At 45.1% G+C, this 24,004-nt stretch overlaps 2 protein-coding genes across 10 annotated transcripts in view; one reads left to right on the top strand and one right to left on the bottom strand.

Moving 5' to 3' along the window:
- Nucleotides 1–24,004, top strand: part of LOC110980156 (MYCBP-associated protein-like) — a 287,473-nt gene that overhangs the window by 194,779 nt on the left and 68,690 nt on the right. For all 9 annotated transcript variants that reach the window (XM_087139862.1, XM_087139860.1, XM_087139861.1 and 6 more), the window contains one exon: nt 17,660–17,781. In XM_087139862.1, coding sequence (XP_086995988.1) covers nt 17,660–17,781 — 122 coding nt within the window. The remainder of the gene's footprint in view (nt 1–17,659; nt 17,782–24,004) is intronic.
- LOC147798422 (uncharacterized) lies at nt 10,824–12,876 on the bottom strand. The gene is made up of 3 exons (XM_087139867.1): nt 11,888–12,876; nt 11,446–11,532; nt 10,824–11,314 (listed from the first exon to the last, which is right to left on the bottom strand). Exons 1-3 carry the CDS (start codon nt 12,486–12,488, stop codon nt 11,073–11,075), a joined length of 930 nt encoding a protein of 309 aa, XP_086995993.1. The 5' UTR covers nt 12,489–12,876; the 3' UTR covers nt 10,824–11,072.

The following is a 24,004-nucleotide window of genomic DNA, read 5'->3' as shown; positions in this document are numbered from 1 at the left end:
CTGTGAAAAAACCCGAGTTCATATTTTCAAGCAAGTAGTCGGTAACTCTCAAAAGACATATTTGAGTGGAGTGCATTGGCCTGAAGCCTGACTGGTTATCAAAGAGTATGTTGTTCGTATCTACATAGTTTAACAGCTGTTTGTGGATTAAGTTTTCGAAAATCTTCATACAAGTAGATAGAACAGAAATGGGCCTGTAATTATTGATATCAAGATAATCCCCGTCTTTATGAAGAGGGGATATCCTACTCAACTTCCAGGCAGTGGGAACAGAACCGGTGGAGAGACTTAAATTCATGACGTGAGCAAGTGGTTCAGCAAGCGGCCTGCAACCAGCCTTAAGTAGCCTAGGAGCAATACCATCAAGGCCAGCAGCCTTAGAAATATCAAGGGTGCTGAGCAACTTGTAAACATCGTGGGAAGTCACATTACTAAAACGAAACAACTCCCTCACTGACTCCGTATGGTGTGTAGGTTCATTTGCTTGATCGATACCGCCTTGTGAACTCGTTGTAGCCATTACAGCATTTGTTAATTCAGTACCTATATGAACAAAGAAATCATTGAATGCATTGGCAATAGCAACTCCATCCATCAAAATTTCATTACTAGATCTTATTTTACCTATCTGGCCATTTTTATTTGAGGGCAGAAGGGGTTTTATCGCCTTCCAAAATTTTTTTGAGTCGGAACCCGCATTGTTGATTGTGGTCTCATAAAATTCACGCTTCAGCCTTTGAGCTAGATTGTTAACCCTGTTCCTCATCTGACGGAAAGCAGCCCAATCGGTACGAGATCTTGTAAATTGGGCACGAGATCTAATTTGCACCAACTGTTTTCTTAAGACAAGATACTCATCATTGATCCAGTCGGGACTCCTATTAGGGATTTTAAATTGTTTAAAAGGAGCATGTTTTGCACAGACTCTACCAAGCGTTTCCTCAAAAGATGCCCATGCTGCGCCAGAACTTTCAGCAAAGGTTTCCATGCAAAGTTGGGAATACGGACACACAAAAACACTGTTGCAGGGTTTGTATTACAGTTAACTCTCGTTATTACGAAATCGGCCATAAGGAAATTCCGCTTATAATATACACAAATCTGTGGTCCCAGTGAACACGTGTACATTTCTGTAGGGAAAAAATCTGTTACAGCGAATTGCATTGTATGAAATTCCTGTCACAACAAAAGGTTTTCGTGACTCCGTTGCCTAAAAAACATTGTTGGCGACTCATTTATAACGAGCATTTGCGAATCACGGTGGTGAAAACACATGTGCAATGCACAGCACTGGTTCCCGCTGGGCCAAACCGATGTCCTTTGGGGAAGACATTTGGGACAAGCCAGTTTGTCACAACGACCGGGCAGAGTGGGCTTCAAATGTGGAGGGAAGAAATGACAGGTAGTCCTCGACAGGAGGAAGTATGAATCACTGTGGAAAAGGTGAAAAAGCAGTTGAGGAAGGTCATGAATTGAAAAGTGTCGGGTGTGGACTATGTTTGCGGGTACTTTGGGAAGAATTTCAGCAGTGTGCATGGTAGACTTGAGGGGTCAAAGCGATTGCTGGTTGAAGCGATTGCTGGGCAACAGTATGAAGACCTGTAGGACAACGTTGACAGCAAATAATGACGTTCTTGGTGCAGTCAGTGTCAGACAAGGGATTTTTCAAGGGGATTCCCTGTTGCCTTTTTTGTTTGTACTGGCATTGATGCTGTTTTTGCTGGCTTTGCAAAAGGTTAGTGCTGGTTATGAGATGAAGAAGCACGACCGCTGAGTCACTCATCTCTTTTTATGGATGGCTTGAATTTGTTTGCCAAGAACGAGAAGGAAATCGATTCTCTGGTGCAGACAGTCTGGGTGTTCAGCGGAGATATATATTTGAATGCAGTTCAGTGTCGAGAAGTGTGCAACCTTGATACTCAGAAGGGGAGAGGGTAGACTTCAGTGGCATTCTTCTACCTAATGGATCGATGCTAAAGGCATTGGGGGAGAATGAAAGATACAAGTGTCTTGGGGTGTTAGAGGCGGACAGCATGATTCATGAGGAAGTGAAGATCAAGAAGTGCCTAATGTCAACACTGAATGGTGGCAATATGGTGAAGGCGGTTAATACCTGGGCTGTGTCGCTGAGGAGGTACAATGCTGGGATTGTTGACTGGACAAAGGATGAGATTCTTGACAGGAAGACCAGGAAGCTGATGAAAATACATTGTATGCTGCATCTGAGGGCTAATGTCAGCAGGTTGTACTTGCCAAGAAATGAAAGAGGATAGGGATTGATGAGGGAGGGAGATTGTGTGAGCATTGAGAAGAGGAGTATTGATGAGTACGTTTCTCGGGCTCAGTGTGGACTGCTGAAGAAGGCCAAGAAATATGTAGTGGGAATGGAGCTGGATTTCGGGGCGTACAAGAGGGAGAAGAGGGAGGAGAGGTTCAGGGGCTCGGAAGGCAAGCCGCTTCTTGAGAAGTTTCTGAGAGAAACAGAAGAGGAGAAAGGGGACAAGACCCAGGGATGGTTGAAGAATGGTGAATTGAAGGCGACGGAAGGGTTGGTAACGGTGGCACAGGACCAGGTACTGAGGAAGAACGTGACAAAGGCCAGGATGGAGGGAGCCAATTTATCACTGATGTGTATAATGTGTGGAGAGAGAGGAAACTGTATTTTGCTTGGTTTGTGAATGTAGCAAGATGGCCCAGGCAGATTACAAGGGAAGTCATGACAAATTAGTCATGGTAATCCACTGGAATCTTTATCAGAAATGAGGAGTTGCAGTCAAGAGTTGGGAGCACGTCCCAGCAAAGGCAATAGAGACAGAGGATGCCAAAGTTCCGTGGGATTTTGACATCCACACTGGCCATGTTGTAGAACTTAGGTGGCTGGATGTTGTTGTTCTGGATGAGGCTGCAGACTTGTGGCACATTATAGATGTGGCAGTACCAGGTGACACTAGAGTTGGCAGCAAGGGGTGGGTCCAGAAATACCAATATTTAGTAGAAAAACATGTAAAAAACCTATGGGAAAAAAATTAAATATTCAAAATTCAAAAATAAATCACATCATTCTTCTAGGACGTATGTCGTAGAGCGAACCCTAGTGTTGCTTCACTCAGACTAAAAATCAAGCAACAATTCAGATGAGTAGAAGAGCAAACACCAGATCAGCAACACATAAAAGGAATTATTTATTTCATGGAAGAAATGAACTAGAGTATTTACATTCCCTTATCGGTCAGTTTAACCGGCCCAGTGAGCAAACAATACTCCATTATCCCTTAAGTGGGAAAATGGCTCAAAATATTACACCACGTAGAAATTACTTTCTTCGGCCTCCTTCCGTCTCGAGAGACGATGGCTGCACGCTGATGGGTCAATGCCGAGTACTGCATCGTCTGCTGTGACTATGCAGTTCAATGCGGGAGTGGCAGTCTTTGGAGCAGGCCGGGGAGACAAAGGCTGAGGCTGCTTGGTCTATGGAGTTTGACTTGCGCTTTGCCCTCTTCTGCTTCTGGGAGTCGGTGCGTTTGGTCTCTGCCTGCTCAACTCCACTACGGACAGCTGACTTCCAGGCTCCACGTTCATCAGCGAGTCCTTCCCACGTGTCAATATCGATGCCAGCGCCTCTCAGGTCACGCTTACATGAGTCTTTAAAGCGGAGGGCGGAGCGACCTCGAGATCTAGCACCATCTGCAAGTTCTCCGTAGAGCAGGTCCTTTGGGATGCGGCCATCGTCCATGCGGTGCATATGTCCGAGCCACCGCAGGCGGCGCTGAGTCAAGAGGGCAAAGATGGATGGCAGCCTTGCCCGCTCCAGCACTTCGATGTTGGAAATCCGGTCTTGCCAGCGGATGCCAAGGATACGCCGAAGGCAGCGAAGGTGAAAGCTGTTCAGCCCCCTCTCCTGAACGGCATATGTTGTCCAGGTGTCATTTGAGTAGAGCAGGGTGTTGAGGACGCAGGCGCTGTACACCTGTATCTTGGTGTTGTCGGTTCGGTTGTTGTTAGACCACACCCTCTTTTGAGCTTCGACATCACTCCCGCTGCCTTGGCGACCCTGGCGCTGATCTCTGGCTCCAGCGACAAGTTGGAGGAAATCATGGAGCCAAGGTACTGGAACTGACTGATGGAGTTCAGGTCATAGTCCTCGATGTGGATGGATGGAGGGGAGTCAGTGCTCTGGTCCATCACTTCTGTCTTCTTGAGGCTGATGGTGAGGCCAAATTCCCTGTATGCGTATACCAGGCAGTCCACCAGTCACTGCAGAGCTGGTTCAGTATGGGTCGCGAGGGCTGCGTCGTTGGCAAAGAGGGCCTCCCTGATGATAACACTCTTGACCTTGGTTTTCGCCCGGAGTCTGGCAAGGTTGAGAAGAGGCCCGTCAGACCTTGTGTGTAGATACACACCGTCATCATTGTCGCGGAAGGCGCAGGACAGAAGCATGGAGATAAAGATCCCGAAGAGCGTTCTGTGTAGACACGTGCTGCCAGGACCTACAGCCGAGCCAAGACGACCCTTGCAAAGACTTTGCCTACAATGCTGAGTAGGGAGATACCCCTGTAACTGTTACAGTCACTGCGGTCACCCTTGTTTTTGTAGAGAGTCACAATCTTGGCGTCGCGTATGTCCCTTGGCACTGAGCCCTCCTTCCAGCACAGGCAGAGCAGCTCATGCAGGTCCTGGAACAGTTCATCCTTTCTGCTCTTGATGACCTCAGGGGGTATGCCGTCATCACCAGGAGCCTTGCCGGTAGACAGACGGTCTATGGCCTTGCTCAGCTTTCCTCGGTCGGCTTGGTGTTCAGCTCATCCACCCCTGGCAGCTCCTGGATAGCATTAAGTGTTGCGTCCGACACGACTCCAAGTAGTGCTCCACCCACCGCTCCATCTGCTGCCGCTTGTCCGTGATAGGCTCCCTTGTCTTGGTCTTAAGGGGGACACTTTTGGTGGTACTCAGGCCAGTGGCCTGCTTGATGCCGGCATACATACTGCCTGTATTGCCTATGTCTGCTGCGGACTGGATCCTCTCACTGAGCTGGACCCAGTAGTCGTTGGCGCAGCGCGGGCTGTCTGCTGGCACTTGCTGCGGGCGGCTCTCAGTGCATTCCACGTGGCTTGGCAAGGGTTGTGAGTGTAGGCTGGGCGTGCTTTTTGCTTGGCTTTCGCCACCGGCTCCATCACCTGCCAGTTGGCCTCGAACCAATCCTCATTTCTCTTCTCCTTCCTCCCAAGCACCTCCAGCCCCATCTGGAAGAGGGTGGAGCGCACCTGCTTTCACTTGGAGTCGGCGTCAGCGGCTTCCTGACGCCCCTTTCCCAGCAACTCCCTGAGGGCTCCATGCAATTCCTGTGCTTTGGCCGGGTCGGAGGATCGGCAGGCATTGATGCGTGGGCGTCCCTTAGGCTTGGAGTGGTATAGCATACAGGGGGTAAGTTTGATCCTGGCACAGACGAGGACGTGGTCTGTGTCGCACTCGGCGCTGTGGAAGCTACTGGAATTGTGCATAGTGTTGAGGTCCTGCTTCCTGGTCAGAATGAGGTCCAGCTGGTGCCAGTGCTTGGATCTGGGGTGGGGCCATGAGACCTTGTACCGGGCCTTGTTCTCAAAGAACATGTTGGTGATGGCCAGCTTGTAAAAAGAGCAAAGTTCCAGAAGTCTCTGACCATTCTCGTTCATCTTGCTGACACCATGGTGTCCGAGTGAGATCAGCCAGGGTTCGTAGTCGGTACCCACCCGTGTGTTGAAGTCCCCCAAAATGTACAATCCTTCCTTACTGGACACCCTTCTGATGGCCCCGTCCAAGGCATCATAGAAACTGTCTTTGTTGTCCGCTGTGGAGGTCAGAGTAGGGGCATAGACACAGATGAGGGCGACTGGTCCCGTGCTTGCAGTCAGCTGCATGGTCAAGAGCCACTTCGGAGCCGCCTGTTGGTGGCACAATAGATGACAGCAGAGAGTTCCTCACGGCGAAGCCAACTCCATGAATGCGTGCCTCCTCGGCACTCTTTCCTTGCCAGAAGAATGATGCCCAAGCAGCAGTGCTTGTCGACGTGACAATGGCAGCCCATATTTTTTATTTGAAAGACATCAATCCCACCATTTTTCTATCTATCATTAAACTCGTTTCAATAAACTCACTCCACAAAACAACGTTTGTTCTCTTTTCCGTAACAAAAAAATTCAGAAATCACAGAAAAGTCCACATTAAGTGTTTCTTGACTTCCTACATTGTTTTTGTCTATTAACTGTCCCGCGCCTCAGCAATCATCATGGCTGGTTTTCCTCATTTGCCAGCTTGTCACTTAAAGGGAAAAAAAGATGAACGGATTTGTAAAGAATTGCACGTGCTAATTAAACTGATTTCAAAAAATTAGCTCGATACATGCACACAAAAACCAATTAATCAACTTACCAGCAGAACTATTGCCCAAGTTTCTTACATGGAGACCTTGACGAAAGTTTAAAATATTGTGAATTAAAATTATAAAAAATCAGGTTGAAAATAGTCAAAATCTGTCATCAAATTAAAAGCAGCAATTTTCCCACTGTGACCATGACTGAAAAGGCCCGTTTTTCCAAACTTTCCAAAATACATTTACATTTATGGGCAGCACATGTACGGTAGATGACTATTTGCCTGGGAGTCACATGGATGATCACTCTTTGAAGTTGTAGTCCAGAGTCACGTGTTGCTTTGTAAAGGCTTTGTAGAAAGAATACAGCTTGATAGCTATTATGTCCCAAAATCAGCCCCAAGTATGCCCAATAAAGTATTGCAAATAAACCATGGGATCACCGCTGCGCAGTAAAAATTGCTCAGATAAAACTTGCTCTAGTTCACCTGGTTTCCCACATTTGTGATTTGAGGACCATATACATATAAATATGTAAATATGCAGAATAGAAGTCATAATTCTAATTGAATTAATATTATATCTGTGTTTTCTTCAGAAAGAAATAAGTTGTGAATGTTTTATTTCAGATAATGGACAAAACACAAAATGCAAGGACTTAAACAAGTTAAAAGTAAATTGGTTCCACTGTGCCTGATTAGCCATCTAGTATACACTCTGTCTCAGTACCGGGTACCAATCAATAATGGCATCATGCAGACCAATGCAGTGTCAAACAAAACTACATGTTTATTTTGCAGACTACATTCCCTGGAAATTCTTTTCAGATAGTTAATTATGAGAAGACTCCATAACGGTGAAACTTGTAGTGACATTAATGTCTGCACCATGGGTGCACTAATCAATATCGTAAGCATTATTTTATGCTCATTTTTTTATTGCACGTTGGACAACTCAGTGTAGTTTGTTGTGCATCGTGATCGGAGTTCTAAACATCGGGATCATGAATTCAAATAAGGGTTTAACACGTATGCCTTGATTTTAAAGACACACCAACATGCATTTAATTGTGATGAACGAAATGCAGTGCCTGTGTGCGAGCGTGCAGCATTTTCCATCTTCACGTTCACAGGTCAGTGACACCACTTAAGGCATTGCTGGTAGGGTTTACTCAATACACGTTTCCCCTGTCGGGCCAATCCTTTTTAGTGCGTGTATTGAGGACACCCTGCACGATATTTCAGGAACGTGTATTGCTCTAACGTGTGTGATCAATGTATCGTGCCATTGCGTGAACCTTTACTCTGGCCTTAACTGTATAGGGCTTTAAAGAGTGCACCTTTAATGTCACGTGACTTGTCTCATGAAGATGTCATCATCACATGAGATCAAAATTCCTCTAAAGCACTCCCTTTTCAAGATATATGCAAGATTTGAACCCGACCAGACCTGTATTTAAGGAGATATAGGGCCTTAAGGAGTGCACATTTAATGTCACGTGACTTGTGTCCTGATGACGTCATTATCAAATGAGCTAAAAATTCCTCTAAAGCACTCCCTTTTCAAGATATTTGGAAGATTTGAGCCCAATTGGATATACACTTCAGGAGATATAGTACTTTAAATGATGCACCTTTAATGTCACGTGACTCGTCTGCTGATGGCATTGTTATCACGTGAGGTCAATATCCATTTGTAAACCTTCCCTTCGTAACTGTCTGCAAGGTTTCAATTCAATCACATATGTATGATACGACATGTATGTATGTTATTGCGAGTAGGATCCAAGCTTGCTAATTTGACCAAAAAGATCTTTTGAAAGTATACAATGTCAATGGGAAAAAGGAAATATTCAAAATTTCAAAATAATGATTCCAAAGATTACGTCATCAACATTGCTCTTAGGTCTTCCTATGGTGTAACTTCGATAAAAATACATCTCTGCAGGGTGACCAAATAACCCTTGAAAAGTGCGTACAAGATGAATCACACCATGACGTCATCATGACATAATGCTTCGCAGCACATATCTTTGCCACAGAGTTTTTCTATATCCTACAGGATATCTACAAAGTTTCAATCCGTTGGGACATGTACTTCAGGAGATATAGACAAATGATAAATTTATGACAAATAGACAATGCTGAATTCCATCAAGTGAAGGCGCTCAACATTCTTGGTATTATACACGTACAAATTTAACTTGCAAAAGCCTGCAGAAACTTATTAGACTTTCAGTTCGGTTTGTACGCAAGACCAAATCTCAACATCTTTTCAATATGTTTGAAATAAAGTGACCTTGATTGGGAACGCAGATAACAACACAATGTTTCCCTTGCCGACTAAAAAGCATAATGGGCAATGAACAATGTAATGAACAGTTATTTCACCGAATTTATTTCGTGTACCTTAAGCTCTTATAATTAATAGACTACTGGTGTGTGTAACTGTTGCTTCATCCCAGTGGAACGTACAAAAAACATCAATCAGGTAATATGTACCACAAAATGTTGAAGTTCATCACGTGAGGGCGCAGTTCATTTTTCTCATAAGGGTTTGATTGCGCAAACAATGATCTGCTTCAGTTGTGTTCGCATTTGATCAACCCTGACTTTCTAGGGTGTAAGTAAAATCTTAAAATTAGAGGATTGGGGACTGTTAGGGCTATTGGTATACACAAATTAAGAAATGTCAATTTCAAAGATGGGAAGAAAAATTCAAAAAATTCAGTTTCACACGATTCCTTCAAAAGTACTGCTCCTTTTACCTATTGAATTTGAGACCGACAAATCTGCAAGTGCACAGCAGCACAAACTCTGAAGTGCATGTTGAAAAATAAATTCAAAATATTGAACATAAAACCTGGTCTAGAGGTTGAAGGATTATTAGAGTTGAATGCTCAAGTGTCCCACTCTCTATTTATGAAATATTAAGGGAAAAACTGCATTTATACATGTATGTGCTTGGAGATTTTACTATTGTGTATTATATAAAATCGGTGGAGTGTTTTTTTTGCCCTGAAGATTTCCAGACATGCTTTCGAAGACATGGGAACGCAAAATATAAGGCTCTTGTGAATTCTAAAACATCGCATAATTCTGAAACTTTTATTCATAATTTCTGTGGTAATCTTGCCATCAGGCCATGTACACATATACATGTACTTCTCATGTCCTATTATATGCAGTTTTTCAGATGATTTTGGTCATCAAAAAATGGAAAATATATTCATTATGCATCAGTTTATGTGTTGATGCCAGGAAAAAGGTGTCAGAAGTTTCAGCGCTTTTGATATCACTTAGCTACATAGGAGTAGGAATGTTATAGTGGGGGACCGGACATATGGATGTTGATCATTAAGCGATTTACATTATTACATGTATGGGTCCCCCTCTCCTCTTTGCCTTTATCAGAACTGGCCATTTCTTGTGTGTCAATACGAACAGCAGGCCTTCTCACTACTAATTACCTTGTTAATCAGAACTGGCAATATGTCTACATGTATATGTCAATGCAACAGTAGGCCTTTACACCATTACCTGTTAATATCCTTGCTTGGTTGTCAGGTTGTATAGCATCTTCCTTTATCATGGGTACCCAAGCCTCTGACATCTACATGTATGTAATTGCAGTTATGTTAAATTCCAATGCTCTGAACTAACATGGAAAACAGATTTATCTCTAGCCTTCACTTCCACTAGCTACATGAAGGATACCCATACACGTACATAGAAGCAAATAAAGAAATTGAACAGCTTAGATGTAAATAAACATGTAAATAATCAAACACTGTGAACCAGTAATATGTTTTTGTGTTTGGAAATAACAATGAAATATGCACATTGTGTTTTGAAAATGTGAAGCAAAAAACTGCCTTCATGTCTTAGGGCATTTTTCCTTAAGTATATCGTATAAAAACCACCAACTTCTTTTCTGTCCTGAAGATTTCCAGACACTTCAAATGACATGGGGATCAACTGAAAATATCGGGATCTCATGAATGCTGAAAGGAAAACTCTACACTATTCTTCCAAACCAGTTTGAAATTTTTTTTGCAGTTGTCTTTCAATAAATTAAAGCATTTACATGTACACTACAAGTAAAATGACTTCCTGTTGATTGCAGCTTTTTACACAATCTTGTTTGAGTACTTTGATGCAGCTCTTCTCCCTGTTCTGTGGCTTAGTCCTTTTGCTTCGACTGCAGGCATCTTTGAAACCAGGGACATCTAACATGAATGTAACATCTGTATCATCGCAAAAAGCAAATGTTTATTACAGGTGCACCTGTTCATGTGTTGATGCATAGAAAACTGATATCTGAACTTGGACACAATAATACAGCGTATTGTACATGTGTACGTATTCAATGGCATACATGTACTGTAGCAACCTTGGATTCTCACTAAATGGGAAGTATGTGGGGACCTGAATTTTGATGAGGGAACCATTTATGATGACAGTACATGGATCCCCCCCCACACACACCCACCCACGTATACATGTAGACACTGCAAATGGAGGGCATACTTTCCAAACTATCAGACGGAGGACTTCTCGTCCATGTGAGTGCAGCCTATAACACCGAGGACAACACTCACAAGTTTTTAGTTGTTTTGGCCGCTAAAATTTGAGTGCATTATTGGCCTACCACTATAGGGTTCTGCATCAATGTGGTATAATGTCTCGAGAGAATGGCTGGTGTGGCGTATCCTAGCTGAACTTGCCTACAACTTCATAGTGTTACGACAAAAGTCTTTGATGTTTCTCCAAGTACGGGTCTGCAGTGCCACAGTGCAAGCTGCTTCGATGTCCAGCTTGCCAGGAACTTTCCTCAACTGGAAGAATTTGCGCAGGCCTTCTTGGACGTCTGTCTTCTCCGCTGTAGTCCAGGGACGCCGCTTCACTCGTCTCGATGGCGGAGAGGGTTCCCTTGTTCGAGATGCAGCAGCAACACCAGGAAGCTGTCCTATTAATGTAGAGGCAAGAAAAGGACATTAGAAATGTAGGTGACACCTCAGCAGACAGCCTCACAGAGTGACAGACAGAGTGACAGACAGAGTGACAGACAGACAGACAGACAGACAGACCAAATCTTACCGTTTTTGACGGATCCATCGCAGGAGTCTTCACTGCTGTCACTGCTGTCCCCACTCTCGCTGCTGTCCTCTTCACTGGTGAAGCCTTCTGAGAGTAAACCCCAAATTGAGATCAATCAGTTAAAGCACACATACATGCACGGGTGTCTGGCAGTCTCTGCTTGGTGTTGAGATATGGGGGGGGGGATGGACGGCCAAAATGGAACATTATTTTGGGAGTTCTTGACGCAAGATACATTTATGGGGGGGATTTTTGTCCCCCGTCTTTCTTTGTACTGGTCTGTTCTTCCGGGGGGGGGGGATTTAATAGGAAGAGAGGTATTCTTTCTGGCCCAGTACGATGCCCTACAAAATGGGAGTCTTGGTTGGGTTGACTTGGTTCGAAGCCAAGCGTTGGGTAGACGGAACATGGGAAACATGGTTTGAGTACAAGGTGCCCTTACCTCCAGTTACATGCAGATCATCCAAGGATTTGCCCTGCTTGGAAGACAGGTTGCCCCTCTCCAAACTCAGGAAAAGTCTGGACAGTTTGGTGACCCGCTGTACAGTATCTGGCAATTGGTAGTATTCGCGATGTACCCGCAGATCGTGGCCCATGAAGTTGGCTAGAGTTTCAAGCTGATGTTCCTTTAATGCAAGAATTTGCGATGCAGTTGCTACATGTTTACGGAGTTTGGTGGACCGGATGCTGGATGCATTGTCAAGGCCAGCCTTATCTGCATATGCCCTTAAACAGTCACTCCCTCGTATGTGGCCTCTCCCGCCATAACAACACCGTGCGAACAAGAAGTTGTTGTCTTGGGCTACTCCAGCTTCATGTCTCTTGGCGACAAGGGCACTCAACCACGCTACTGCCTCATTGCTTAGGAGCACGGGAACAGTTCTGCCTCTCTTGCCGACTATTTCGACAACACGGAACATCTTGCACAGCTGGCGCTCTAAATCACTCAACAGGCATTCCCCCTCCAGTTTGGCGGTGCTGTGCTTGTGGAAATCGTCAAGTTTCATTTTTGAAACCTCCCCCTGCCTTCTTCGGTTGAACATGATGAGGTGGCACAGACTGACCTCATTCAATTTCTGCCAAACTGGCCTGATTTGTCTGCCCCGAGCACCCTGCAGGAGTTGAAGTTCCCGGTTGCCAGCTTCATGAAGGAACGACGACAGGTGGACTACATCGGCATTTGTCGGGAGAATGGTGACTTTGTTGCGTTTTCCTTGGTACAGCGTTCTGTGTGCGTGTGTGGACACAAGGTCTCGCCAGTTCAATTCACACAACTGCAGAAACTCTTCCGCACGCTCCGCTTTGTGTTTTTGGCCGGACTCTAGGGCACTTCCTTTCAAGACGAGTGCACACTTCTTGACGGAATAACCAATCTTCAGCGCTAGTGACGGAACATCGTACAACTGTTTGTCTTCCCTGAAGCCGGCAATATCGTGGATGGCCTTCACAATATCAGACAGGTGGTGCGGATGGACAAATGATTCGAGTGATGCATTTGGTTGCTGGGTGTTCTTTCGGAGTTGTAGGACGAGTCGACCCAATTCACGCACCCTGTTACGGATGTAGCCATGCTGATCTACATCGTGCCCTAGTTTCATGTATTCACGCTTGGCCAATTCAACAATCAACGTGTCATTCTTGACTACCAAAGCCACATCATCTCTCTTCATTGGACTAAGAACCTGGTGTAACTGGAACGACACGCCAACAGGAGGAGGTTTCAACAAATCACTCTTGTGAGCGACCCGTCCACCCACACGAGCCCTCTTACCGGTGCTGTCAGTCTGTGGAGTGGGTGCTGGCTTCAAAGGGCACACGTGTCGCCACAAATCGGTACGCACATAATAGCCGTAACAATATACGCATGGTCCATACGCATCGGGAGATACCTTGCAATTTGGCCTGTACCCGACAACGAGCACACCACGACCTTCACGAAGAACCTGACAATTGTGCCTGTGATTGCCTATATTGCGAATTTTCAACAGAAGTTTCTTACGCACACCAGCGTTGGGCTCACCGGCGATCTCGATGACTTCTCTTTCTTCCTTGTGACATGACTGGAGATGACGGGGGAGCTTGGCCTGGGGTACATCGCAGTAAAAGCAGAAGTGTTTCTTGTCCCATTTCCTGCAGCCAACCTCATTACTGGTTTGCATTACGGTCACACCACAGTTCTGCTGGACGTCAGACGTGTCATCACTTGGAGCAACAGATGACGTAGGCCTACTGCTGGAACCGGTGGACGAATCAGCCATACTGTCTAAACGTCTCCACTTATGGTGAGCAGGTCAGCTGGCAAGAAAACAAATTGAACATTATTTTCATTAAGCCGCTTGTCTTCTTTTAATTTGGTATGGACTGGTGGTGGTGGTGGTGGTGGGGGGGGGGGAACAGGTATCGGGGCTCCCAAGAGCCACATCCACCCAAAACCCTCACCCTGAACTAACACTTTAAACACAATTAGGCCTAGAACCACCACATATGGACGACAGAAAAGTCTTCACTTGCGGCTGGAAAAATGTGTTGAAGGAACCTGTTCAACTGGATTATGTGATTGAGCTTTTCGGACTGCATACGTATACCTATTCCACTGGCACATTCACTCGAACAGCGGTGCAAGATCTACATTAGCCTATCGACAAAATTGGGGGGGGGTGGATAGCAGCCACACTTTAACCACGCTCTAACTAATAGCATGGTACTATAGCCAGCACTGGGGCCCATGTATTTAATGATGTAGTAAACCGTACCAAGATAGGGTCTGGTCATGCTCAACATTCTACTTCAAATGAAATCGTTTTTACTCACCATATTTTCCACTAGAAGACACCTACATCTCAGAACGGCTACAGAAGTCCACAGGCGTGATGGCAAGGTGACGCTATGATGCTTTTCGACAGTTTGGAGGCTTTTATATTTGTTGGGGGTTATGCGTCCCCGGCACTTGGCGACGTTTATTGTGCTCACCAATGCGGATCGGACAGGGTAGCAAGAGAGCTAGGGAGGGCGCTATTCCATCCAGGGATGCGCCGAAACTGTCCATTTCGAGCGGGTGTTTTTAAACACCCGGCGTGTTAAATGCGTACACCGAGGACGGCTTCCAAATGCCTTGAAATTTCGCTGACCCTCATAAATGCTCACTGCGGCCTCAAATTTCACCTTATTGCGAACTGAGGACGTCCTCGATTTACAATCCGACCTCGATTCGTGACTGTGTTAATACATAGAAGAGCTCCGTCTGCACCTTTCACAAGTACACCCACATCTGCACCCATACACACAAACTGTGCTTCATGAGTGCAATCAGAACAGGCAGTCTGTCTGTGTCTCAGTGCAACAGTAGGCCTTTTTGCCATTACCTGTTATTGTGGGTACCCGCATCTCTGATATCTTCCAAGTATTAACTGCAGTGACGTTGAATTCCAATGCTCTGAACTAGCAAGGGAAACAGATTTTTCTCTAGCTTTCACTCCAGCAGCAACACGAAGGATACCTATACACACAAAGCAAATAAAGAGATTTAAATATTCCATATGATCAGCTTACGTTGACATGTAAATAACCATAGGTCTACATTAAAATTTCAAACATTTTTGGATATACCATGACCCCATAAGAACATGGTTTGTCTTCTGGGGGCATATGTGCACGGTGAGTGTTTTAGGGGACGTTACACAGTTCAATGTCTATGTTCAGCATAATCATAAATCTTTCGCAAATTCTGGTTTGATTTGCCTTTGAATAAAATCCATTACACTAAAATCATCGAATAATGAGCTCAGGGAGGGAGTATAATGAATATGCATGCGCAAGTTCATCTCTGGATAGTGCTGAACGAGTAGGACGTACATGTACATAAAAATGCTGGTCTGAGTAACTCAAACTCAGCAAATTGCCATTTTAAGCATTTGGACATGGTCGGGCGTCACTAAGGATATGTCAGAGCAAATTTAGAGTTAATTTGAGTCAGTTTCGTTTTCCCTAACATCGCTGTCCAGAGCTACAAAGCACAGAAAGTGCAGGCAAAAACTTGCAATTGAAAATGTTTCTTAATGCTAATTGCCTACCAGAACCAGTTCCAGCACCTCATTCATCCAGCTTCCAAACCCAGCCGCCAGCCATACTATACCATCCGAGTGCTCCTTGTACATGTACATGTATACATGTGATTGCATATGGATTTGCTCTTTGGGTTCATCCATGCTTACTATCATTGTGACCATGCGTGTTCAGTGTCAACTCCGGATTCTTCTGCAATTTCTTGCTCTGGTGCATGAATTTGGTTTTAGTTCAGCTTTTGTGGAATTACCTTGGAATCCTCTAATCAAGCAAAGTCCATTAAGCACTCAATTGGTGCAATTTCAGGTCTGGGAGGTCCCAAGAGAGGTCCTGAGAAAACACATGTGTACGTTGAAAATATCGTCCTGATGTGTTGGGGTGTGACCGCGCAAATGGTCGATGCCAGCACAGATGGAATGCTTTAAACAATTGGTTGAGGCCTGACATAAAATCTCCGAGTTCATTTCCCTTGATATTTTGCATGATTTTTTCACAACTTTCTAGCCAAATTATCTAGAAATCATGCAATAAGACTGTGCAACAGCGCTTACATCCACCAATCAAACAGATCAGGGCCGTTTTCCAATACTCGACTTCATCTCCGTCTCAGGTTTCGTTCCCAAAACCAATCCCCAATTGTGGGCCTGAAGTGTTTATATTACATCGGATAATTGTAATTTTTAGCTTTCTTGCATCTTATATGATGTTCTGTGGCACAATTAGACTGATTACTGCGCTTGCAGCTTGAAAGTCATCTAGTAAAAAGAAACAGTTAAAGCCTGAGACAGAGCCGAAGTTCAGTATTAGAAAACGGACCAGCTGATCACGCAAAGTACGGACATGCGCAAATGCTTAGGCACAACAGCACTTGCATGCATGGTTTTCAAAATGTGTACAAAGTCAATGGGAGAAATTAATCTTCAAAATTAAATTATAAATTGTTTCATGATGTCAAAGTGATGTCACTCACTGGTGGTAAGATTTTACAGATTGTATGACACTAGTACGTACTTTACGGTAAGATATTTCAAGATAATTTTGACAGTCCCATTTTTGAGACCTTGTACATGTAAATCCTATACACTGCCTTTAACCCTGCATGTCTCTTCCCTCCCTTACAATTATGTGCCATCTGTGAATGAAGGTAAACAGAGGTGAGCTTTTTTGTTATGGAATTCTAAAAATCCAAACGGATATTCCATTCTACCAAGAAATCACTCACCTCTGTCTGCCACCCCCCCTCCCAGTTTAATCTAAAAAAGCTAGGGTGAGTTATTGTGTTACACAACCCTTTGTTGGGGACATGCAGAAGGAGTGGCTTTGGTTACATTTGCAGTGAATTTCCTAACACATGATCCCCATAGATAATATGCAAATTTAGGTTAGCAGAGGTAGAATGGAAAATAGATTCTGGGAAATTCAAGCTGAAAATATACTAAATGGTATACTCATTTCCATCCATATTTTACCTTTCGGATAGTTCTCATTGCAAATGAAAGTTTCCATGAGTTTTTCTTGAGTCATTGCTTAAAAATTATATGTAACATGCAGAGTGGTTACACCGATTCCTGTTGCTAAAATGGAGCTATGATAGACATGGCAGGACCAATTCTATAACATTGGTGTCACAATGGTAAAGAACCAAAGTTGGCAGCATAATTATAAGCCGGCTTTTATAAACAATCTGAACCTGCTTGTCTATCTACAAATGATTTTTCTGCTTTGAGGATTTTTCTCAAGGGAAAAAATTCTCTCCTATGTAGTAACAACACAAGATTTTCTGTATCAGTCACCCATATTTCATGTGTGTACTCACTGGCCGGTCTGCATGGCAGTCCATTTGCACATGCTTGCACATATGCCCACGAACAATAATGTTTTATGCTCAATATGTTTTAATCTGTGGTGGTGGCAAATTTTAATGCATAGCATGTATGCTTAAAATTGCATGTTGGCATAACAATAATTGAGGAATTTTTTTTAGTTTATTTACTATTTATCAAAGAAAGACAATATCAGTTACCTTGAATGAAGGAAAAAGTGCAGAGTGAGTCATTTGCCTTACTAAATCTGCCTAGAACATTCATTAACGTGCATCAATGAAATTTGCTACTGGAATTCTAATGCTGAGAATTGATTATTATATAAACAGGACTTCTTGGCACTTGAGAATGAAGGAAAAAGGGAAGATCTTTTGACAAAGATGAATGCTGCCATTACCTGTCTGTACTTCCCTCCATTAAACCCCATCCAGCAAGAGATGTACAGAGTAGGGTAAGTGTTTGACTATGCACACTTTACATATGGCTTGTCTGAGGGAATATGAGATGGTGTGCTTTTACACAGCAATTATGGTCTTTTGGTGGGAACTAATACAATCTTTGTGGGAACTCTGTCTGCTCGCAAAGGTGTGGCCATATTTGGTACGGGATGTGCAGAGCGTGCGTGACCACAGGCAGTATGTATGGTCTCTGTGTGGGTAGGCCCTTACAGGTTATGGGGAAGTTTCAGTTGTAAGGCAAAATTAGGCTAAGTTATTTGGACTTTCTGTTTCCACACCATTTTAATATCCACAAAATAGTGTAAAGGCACCATCCATCTGCGTGTCAACACTTCTGACAAGCGGTTTGTATCCGTTGAAATCGCTCCTGCAGCGGTTTGATGGCTGAATGCAATGCACTTCTGTGTTATGTCAATGAATTCGAATTTTGTGTCTGTGAAAGTGAAATGCATCATGTTTGCAATGCACAAAAAAAATGTGCATATGGAAAGATAAGCACTTGTTATTCTCCACAACTACAGAACAAAGAGGTGGGTCCTTTTGTCTGAAAAGGGTGCTAAGATGCAACTATTTCCAACAACCTTTTTCTTCTTTGCCAGTGATGGGGAGCTTCAGTTGGGGAATGCAACATAACACATGAATAAAGGACACTTTATCTGCTAAAGGAAACACTCATAGCACTTTTACATCTGCAAACAAAAAAAGAAAGATTATAGTGAGCAACACCAGCATAAAAGTCAAACTCATGCTGAAAAACAAGATGTGAAATAATTCAATATAGATTAAACTGCCTTATCAGATGTCTCCTGAGCCACCCTACCGCCACCGAGAGCTCGCCACACCACCACCAAGGGCTAGCAATGCTTTTCACCGGCTATGTCCCAGAGAAACACAAGTGGCACTCCTGCCAGTGTTCCACCCATGATTCCAAAGAGCATCAGCAGCCATCCGACTTTGGCCAAAAAGACCACTTCTCCAGCAGCTTCTGAGCGTGCTCTTTCTTGCTCTGAAACTGAGGCTCATGGTCTGGGCTCCTCACAAGCGCTGGGGTCTGCAATGCCCAGTATATCATTGGGCCACGACCCCACGGCACCCGGCTAATCCCCTCAGGGACTGCACAGCCCACCGGTCTTATGCACCGTTGTGGCTTCGAACCGCCGCAGCCCATACACGGTTCCGGTTTTCAGCTGGGTCTCTCCTTGCCACCTTGTCTCCTCCAGACTTATCTGCCCGATGCTCCGTAGTCCCCACTGTCAACTGAGAACGCTCTTCAAGCACCCAGCCTACTGTTGCTCCATCAGCCACCTCCACCACAGGGTCACCTGCTACCGGGAAGAGCAAGCACAAGTGCTCGTCTTCCTCATCAAGTGCCTCCAAACCAGCCAAGAAACACCACTCCAATCAGTACGATCAGATTTCTGAAGCATGGATACCGACCTTTCAATCTATTAATTTGGCCCTTACTTCTGTTGCTGTTTGCCTCGACAGACCTCTGGCCTCCACCGCCCCGGACCCATCTCTTGCAGACCAGCCGCTTCCACCCCCTCAACTGTAAGCCACCTGGACACTGACCCAGACTCCATACAGGATCGCACCACCAAGGCGTTCCCCTACAAGAGCGGGCTATCCCCCACACGACTGTGCAGGGCTCAGATCTACATGCAACCCTGTCCCCAACCAGACAACTGGCATTATCTTCCAAGGAGGAAGACGTAGATTCTATCGGCACTCGTACTCCGGCCGAGGACTGTCTCCATCTTCTTCAGTGAGACTTAATTCAAATACTCGGCCTACCCACAGCTGCTCCAGTGGAGGAGGACTCCAGTTATGGCTCATTTAGACGACGCTCAGCTCCAATGGAGACTACGGGGTCAATCTTGCCCGGGCTCCCACTTGTTTGCTCTTGTGTAGAGATGTTTAAATCCCCTACTAAAGCTAAGCAATGGCATGCACTCCCTAGCCAAGCTGCATCCTGCTACCATTTCCCGGCGGAAGATTTCAAGAATTTCCTGTCGGTTCCGGACCTTCTCGACACAGCACAGACTCGGGAAGACCTTCTCAGGGAATTTTCCGAGACTAGGATAAAGCCCTGCTAGATGCCACACTAGCAAAACTCGACTAAGCCTCCTGCGTCAGACCATGGTGCACTTCCTACCTGCTCCTGTCAGAATACATTGCCCATATTTGCAATTAGAATTTACCGGTCCCCCTGGATTTTGCGGCCCTAGCTCTCCTGGGCTTTGACAAGGGAACTGAATAGTACATTCAAGCAGTTCACTCGAATTTCTTCAACAGGGAGTTCCATTGCTGTTGATGCATATTCCCACGAAGGTGTTAAGATCTCCAGCAACTTCCACTTTTTGGTGAGAACCTTTTCGTGGCAAATTTGTTGACCTACTGGAGACCTAGGCTAAATGAATTGATACAGCAAAGAAGATATCCCTCCTTGAAACTCAGTCTTTAATGTTTCAGCAACCTCGATTACGTAGTTCCGGTCAGACTCGGCCCACAACATACCAAAGCCCCCCCCCCCGAGTCATTCCTCTTTCCATCCTCCACTCCAATAGTCAAGCCAAAACTGGGCCAACCACTCGACAAGCCAGACTTTTCGCAGACATGGACGTCCATCGCATGCCCCCTGTTCTTCGGTCTCATTTAGACTTCAGCGGCCCCCAATTCTGAACCCATGGGTGGCCGCCTTCAACAATTTGCAGGGTTCTGGAGAGACATCACCTCAAACAGCTGGGTACTTTTGACTCTCACACATGGATATCTACTCGAGTTTAAAAGCACCCCGCTGCCAAAGGCAACACTACAACCGACTCCTGTTCTTCGCAACAAGGATCAACACTTGGCGCTGGAGTTGAAGATAAATTCTCTTCTGCAAAAACGAGCCATCCTTCAGGTCAAACCCAGCCAACTCGGGATCGGGATTGTTTCAACCTTTTTTCTCGCACCAAAGAAGGATCCAGGCATCCTGTTATCAACTTGAAGCCACTGAACAAATTCACCCACCCCAAGAAGTTCCAGATGGAGACCACCGCGACTTTAATACAATCTCTCCTGGTTCTGTCTTGGGCTTCATTGATCGATCTCTGTGACACCTACCTTTCTGTTCCCATTCACAAAAAGGACCGCGAGTTCCTCTGCGGAGGGATAGCATATGAGTTCTGTGTCCTCCCATTCGGTGTATCGACTTTACCTTGAGTTTTCACCCACATAGCCAAGACTGTTGCGGCCCACTTACGCCAGCTAGACGTTGTGCTTTTCCATTTGGACAACTGGTCGATCGTCTGTCAAACTGAAGTTGAAACTGTTGCCACAACTCACCTCACTTGCAATTGTACTACCAGGCTCGGCTTCCTGATCAACCTACAAAAGTCCAGCTTGATGGCATCAGAGCTCCCGACTTGTCCAGGGGCAGTACTTGACCTCTGCGTAGGTGTCATCACCACAACGTCTGACCGAGTCAACAATCTTTGGGCCTGCATCTCCCTTGTTTCCGCACGTCACAATCACCTCCTGTCCTTGCTTGGCTCCGTCTCCTCGGCCTCATGACCAGCAATGGCGGACCAGGTACCATGGTGCAGACTACAGATGAGACCACTACAGCTCCATCTGCTTGTTTTGTATCGCCCCAAGTTGGATCCTATTGCTTTACCAGTACACGTTTCAGACGACATCCGCCAACACCTACTCTGGTGGCTGCAAAAGGATTACTTAAAAGTGGGTCTTCCCTTCAGATGAATAAAACCCGACTTAGTCATATCAACCGATCCGTCATCAGCTGGTGGGTCTCCCTTTCCCTACATCAGGTGTCAGGGAGCTGGGCCCCAAGTTTGAGAAGAATCACACTAAAGGTCTGGAATTACAGGTGATATTCAACACTTTATATTATTTCCACAGACATATCAAAGGGCAAAACCGTCCTGGTCCACTCCAACAATTCAACAGCAGTGGCATACATGAGCCATCAGGGCAGTAGACGTTCCCCAGAATGTGCACCTTCACATAGGAAATCTTTCACTGGGCGAAGAGTCATGCAATCAATGTCAAAGCGATCTACATCGCGGGACCCGATAACACCATAGTAGATGCACTGTCTTGGAACATGATCCGACTGAAAGAATGGACCCTTCAAGCTGACATCATTGTTCTTGGTGATAAAAAGGCCGCACGTCAACCTTTTTGCATCGGCGGACAATATTCACTTCCTGGTGTTCTGTACCAGGACATCACATCCTAGAGTGTGGGCCATGGATGCCCTTCAGATCAATTGGACTGGCCTACTAGCGTACCCTTTCCCCCAATCACTCTGAGTAGTATGCAAAGGAGAGTTCCAGATCAACCACTTTTCCTCCTATACCTCATCGACCCCCCTGAATACCGCATCGACTGTTTCCAAAACTACCCCAAAACCACCCTAAAAACTCCTCTTCTCGGGACTTCCCCTACTCCCCTGTGCTCTCCAAGGCTCCTCCCTTAGCAACCTTTCGGCTAAGGTCCTATTAAATCTTTCAACGATTCCCTGGGATCTATGTCCGCTGTGTTCACCTACTTGAATTGGAACCTTCTGTTTGACCCACAGCTTTTTAAACTCGCCTCTAAATTCCGATCCCGAATCGACCATTATTAATTTAGGCCAAGTCAAAGGTGATCTGCCGTAAACCCGTTTTATGGCAACAGACACTTGGTCGGTCATTTTACTGGTCAACGGTTCAGCTTCTTTATATCTAGACCCAACGTCAACTATGGTCAAAGTGTATTTATAAATCTTTCTTTTAACTCGGTCCCAGGGTAGGTATAGCATGAATTTCGTTTACATGTACATGCATTGGCAGATGTATCTACCGTAATTTTTGGAGCATATGCCTTGTATCCGTTTATCTTGACGTTTTCGTAGCTCTGATTAAAAAACCCCAAAATTGTCTTCAAAAAATTGCCACAGGTGCTCATGCATGCTGCATCGATGCACGCACTGCATCTACACCCACCGCGACATCATGACTGCTACTACATACCCATTCATGGACAGTCCAATCGCTGACTTTTCTTAATGAAAGTGCAATGTCATTAGAAAACCCAGTGAAAACAGATCCAACATGTCAGGCCTAGCACGATCGGAGAAAAAACAAGATTTGCAACACGAAAATACACATACAGTTAAGCGGCTGATTTTATTTATCGGTAGAAAGAAACCTTAAGGTAACAAAAACTACTTGTAGTATCTCAATGTTGATTATTGCATCCCAAACTACACCATGAGAATAAATAAAAACAATAGAATGTCACCACAGCAAAGCCATGCGGCCACGGCTCACCGTGGTGAGCACGTGCTGTACGATCACACTGCATGGACAGCCAGCCCATGGCTCTGTGTCGTGTTTGCACTCTGATCCTAAACTACTGGTGTCCAGGACTGACTGGCCAATCGTGGCAGCCTGCGATGCTGTTTCATGGTTGATTTTCAAAGAATCTGATTTTCCAAAGTAAAGAGCGCTGTAACCGGAATCATTTTACATGCTTTATATGGTTCTGGGGGCCGAAAATCGTGAGCAACCACTAAAGGATAAAATCCGCAGTATGCAATTGAAGGCGAAAGCGCCAACAGCTCTGGGGACCACCTGCCTTGAAACCAGTGGCCACTAAAATAACCTCCGAAACCAATGCCTTGCGCGGCATCTGTAAATAACTCTGATGCATCAATATCGAGCCAGCCCTGATCACGAAAGGGGGAAACTCCATTGAAATGTTCCAGGAATTTCAACCACATGAGCAAGTCAAGCTTAGCACCGTGAGAAAGGCAGACTTCATGATGGCGTTTTTTAACCACTACCAGCTGGGGACTCCGGGATCGGAGCCGTATGGTTTATACGTGTGGCCGGGGTCTCCGAACTCGGACAAAGGAAACAGGGCCCTGTAACAAAAGACCGTACTCCGAACAAAAGACCAGGCTGCTGGGCATGACCGGCATTTTTCACTCTCAAAAGTGGTGATAATCCAGCATTATTTTGAAACCGTATACCAGGGTTTGGGGTATTTAGAGCAAGCGAATTACCACCGGGGACAAAAGCTCTCCACCACCGCAGCGATGAGCCACACAGCACCGCTGCATGCTAATCTGGCCCCTATTGAAAAGAGGTCAGCAGTGCACTGAGCCAGGTTCGTGAACAAAAGACAGTTGTATAACACCGCACAATCTGGGCTCTGTTTACA

Source organism: Acanthaster planci, linkage group LG08, assembly GCF_054643075.1.
Source record: "Acanthaster planci isolate LZ-2023a linkage group LG08, COTS_SCS, whole genome shotgun sequence".
NCBI lineage: Eukaryota > Metazoa > Echinodermata > Asteroidea > Valvatida > Acanthasteridae > Acanthaster > Acanthaster planci.
This window is presented reverse-complemented; position numbering and strand designations above follow the sequence as displayed.

Coding starts and splice junctions, on each gene's coding strand:
- LOC147798422 (XM_087139867.1), bottom strand. CDS start 12,488: ATGTTCAACCGAAGAAGGCAGGGGGAGGTTTCAAAAATGAAACTTGAC. Junction 11,533..11,887: donor TGATCTGCATGTAACTGGAG/GTAAGGGCACCT, acceptor GTTTACTCTCAG/AAGGCTTCACCAGTGAAGAG. Junction 11,315..11,445: donor CGATGGATCCGTCAAAAACG/GTAAGATTTGGT, acceptor CTACATTAATAG/GACAGCTTCCTGGTGTTGCT.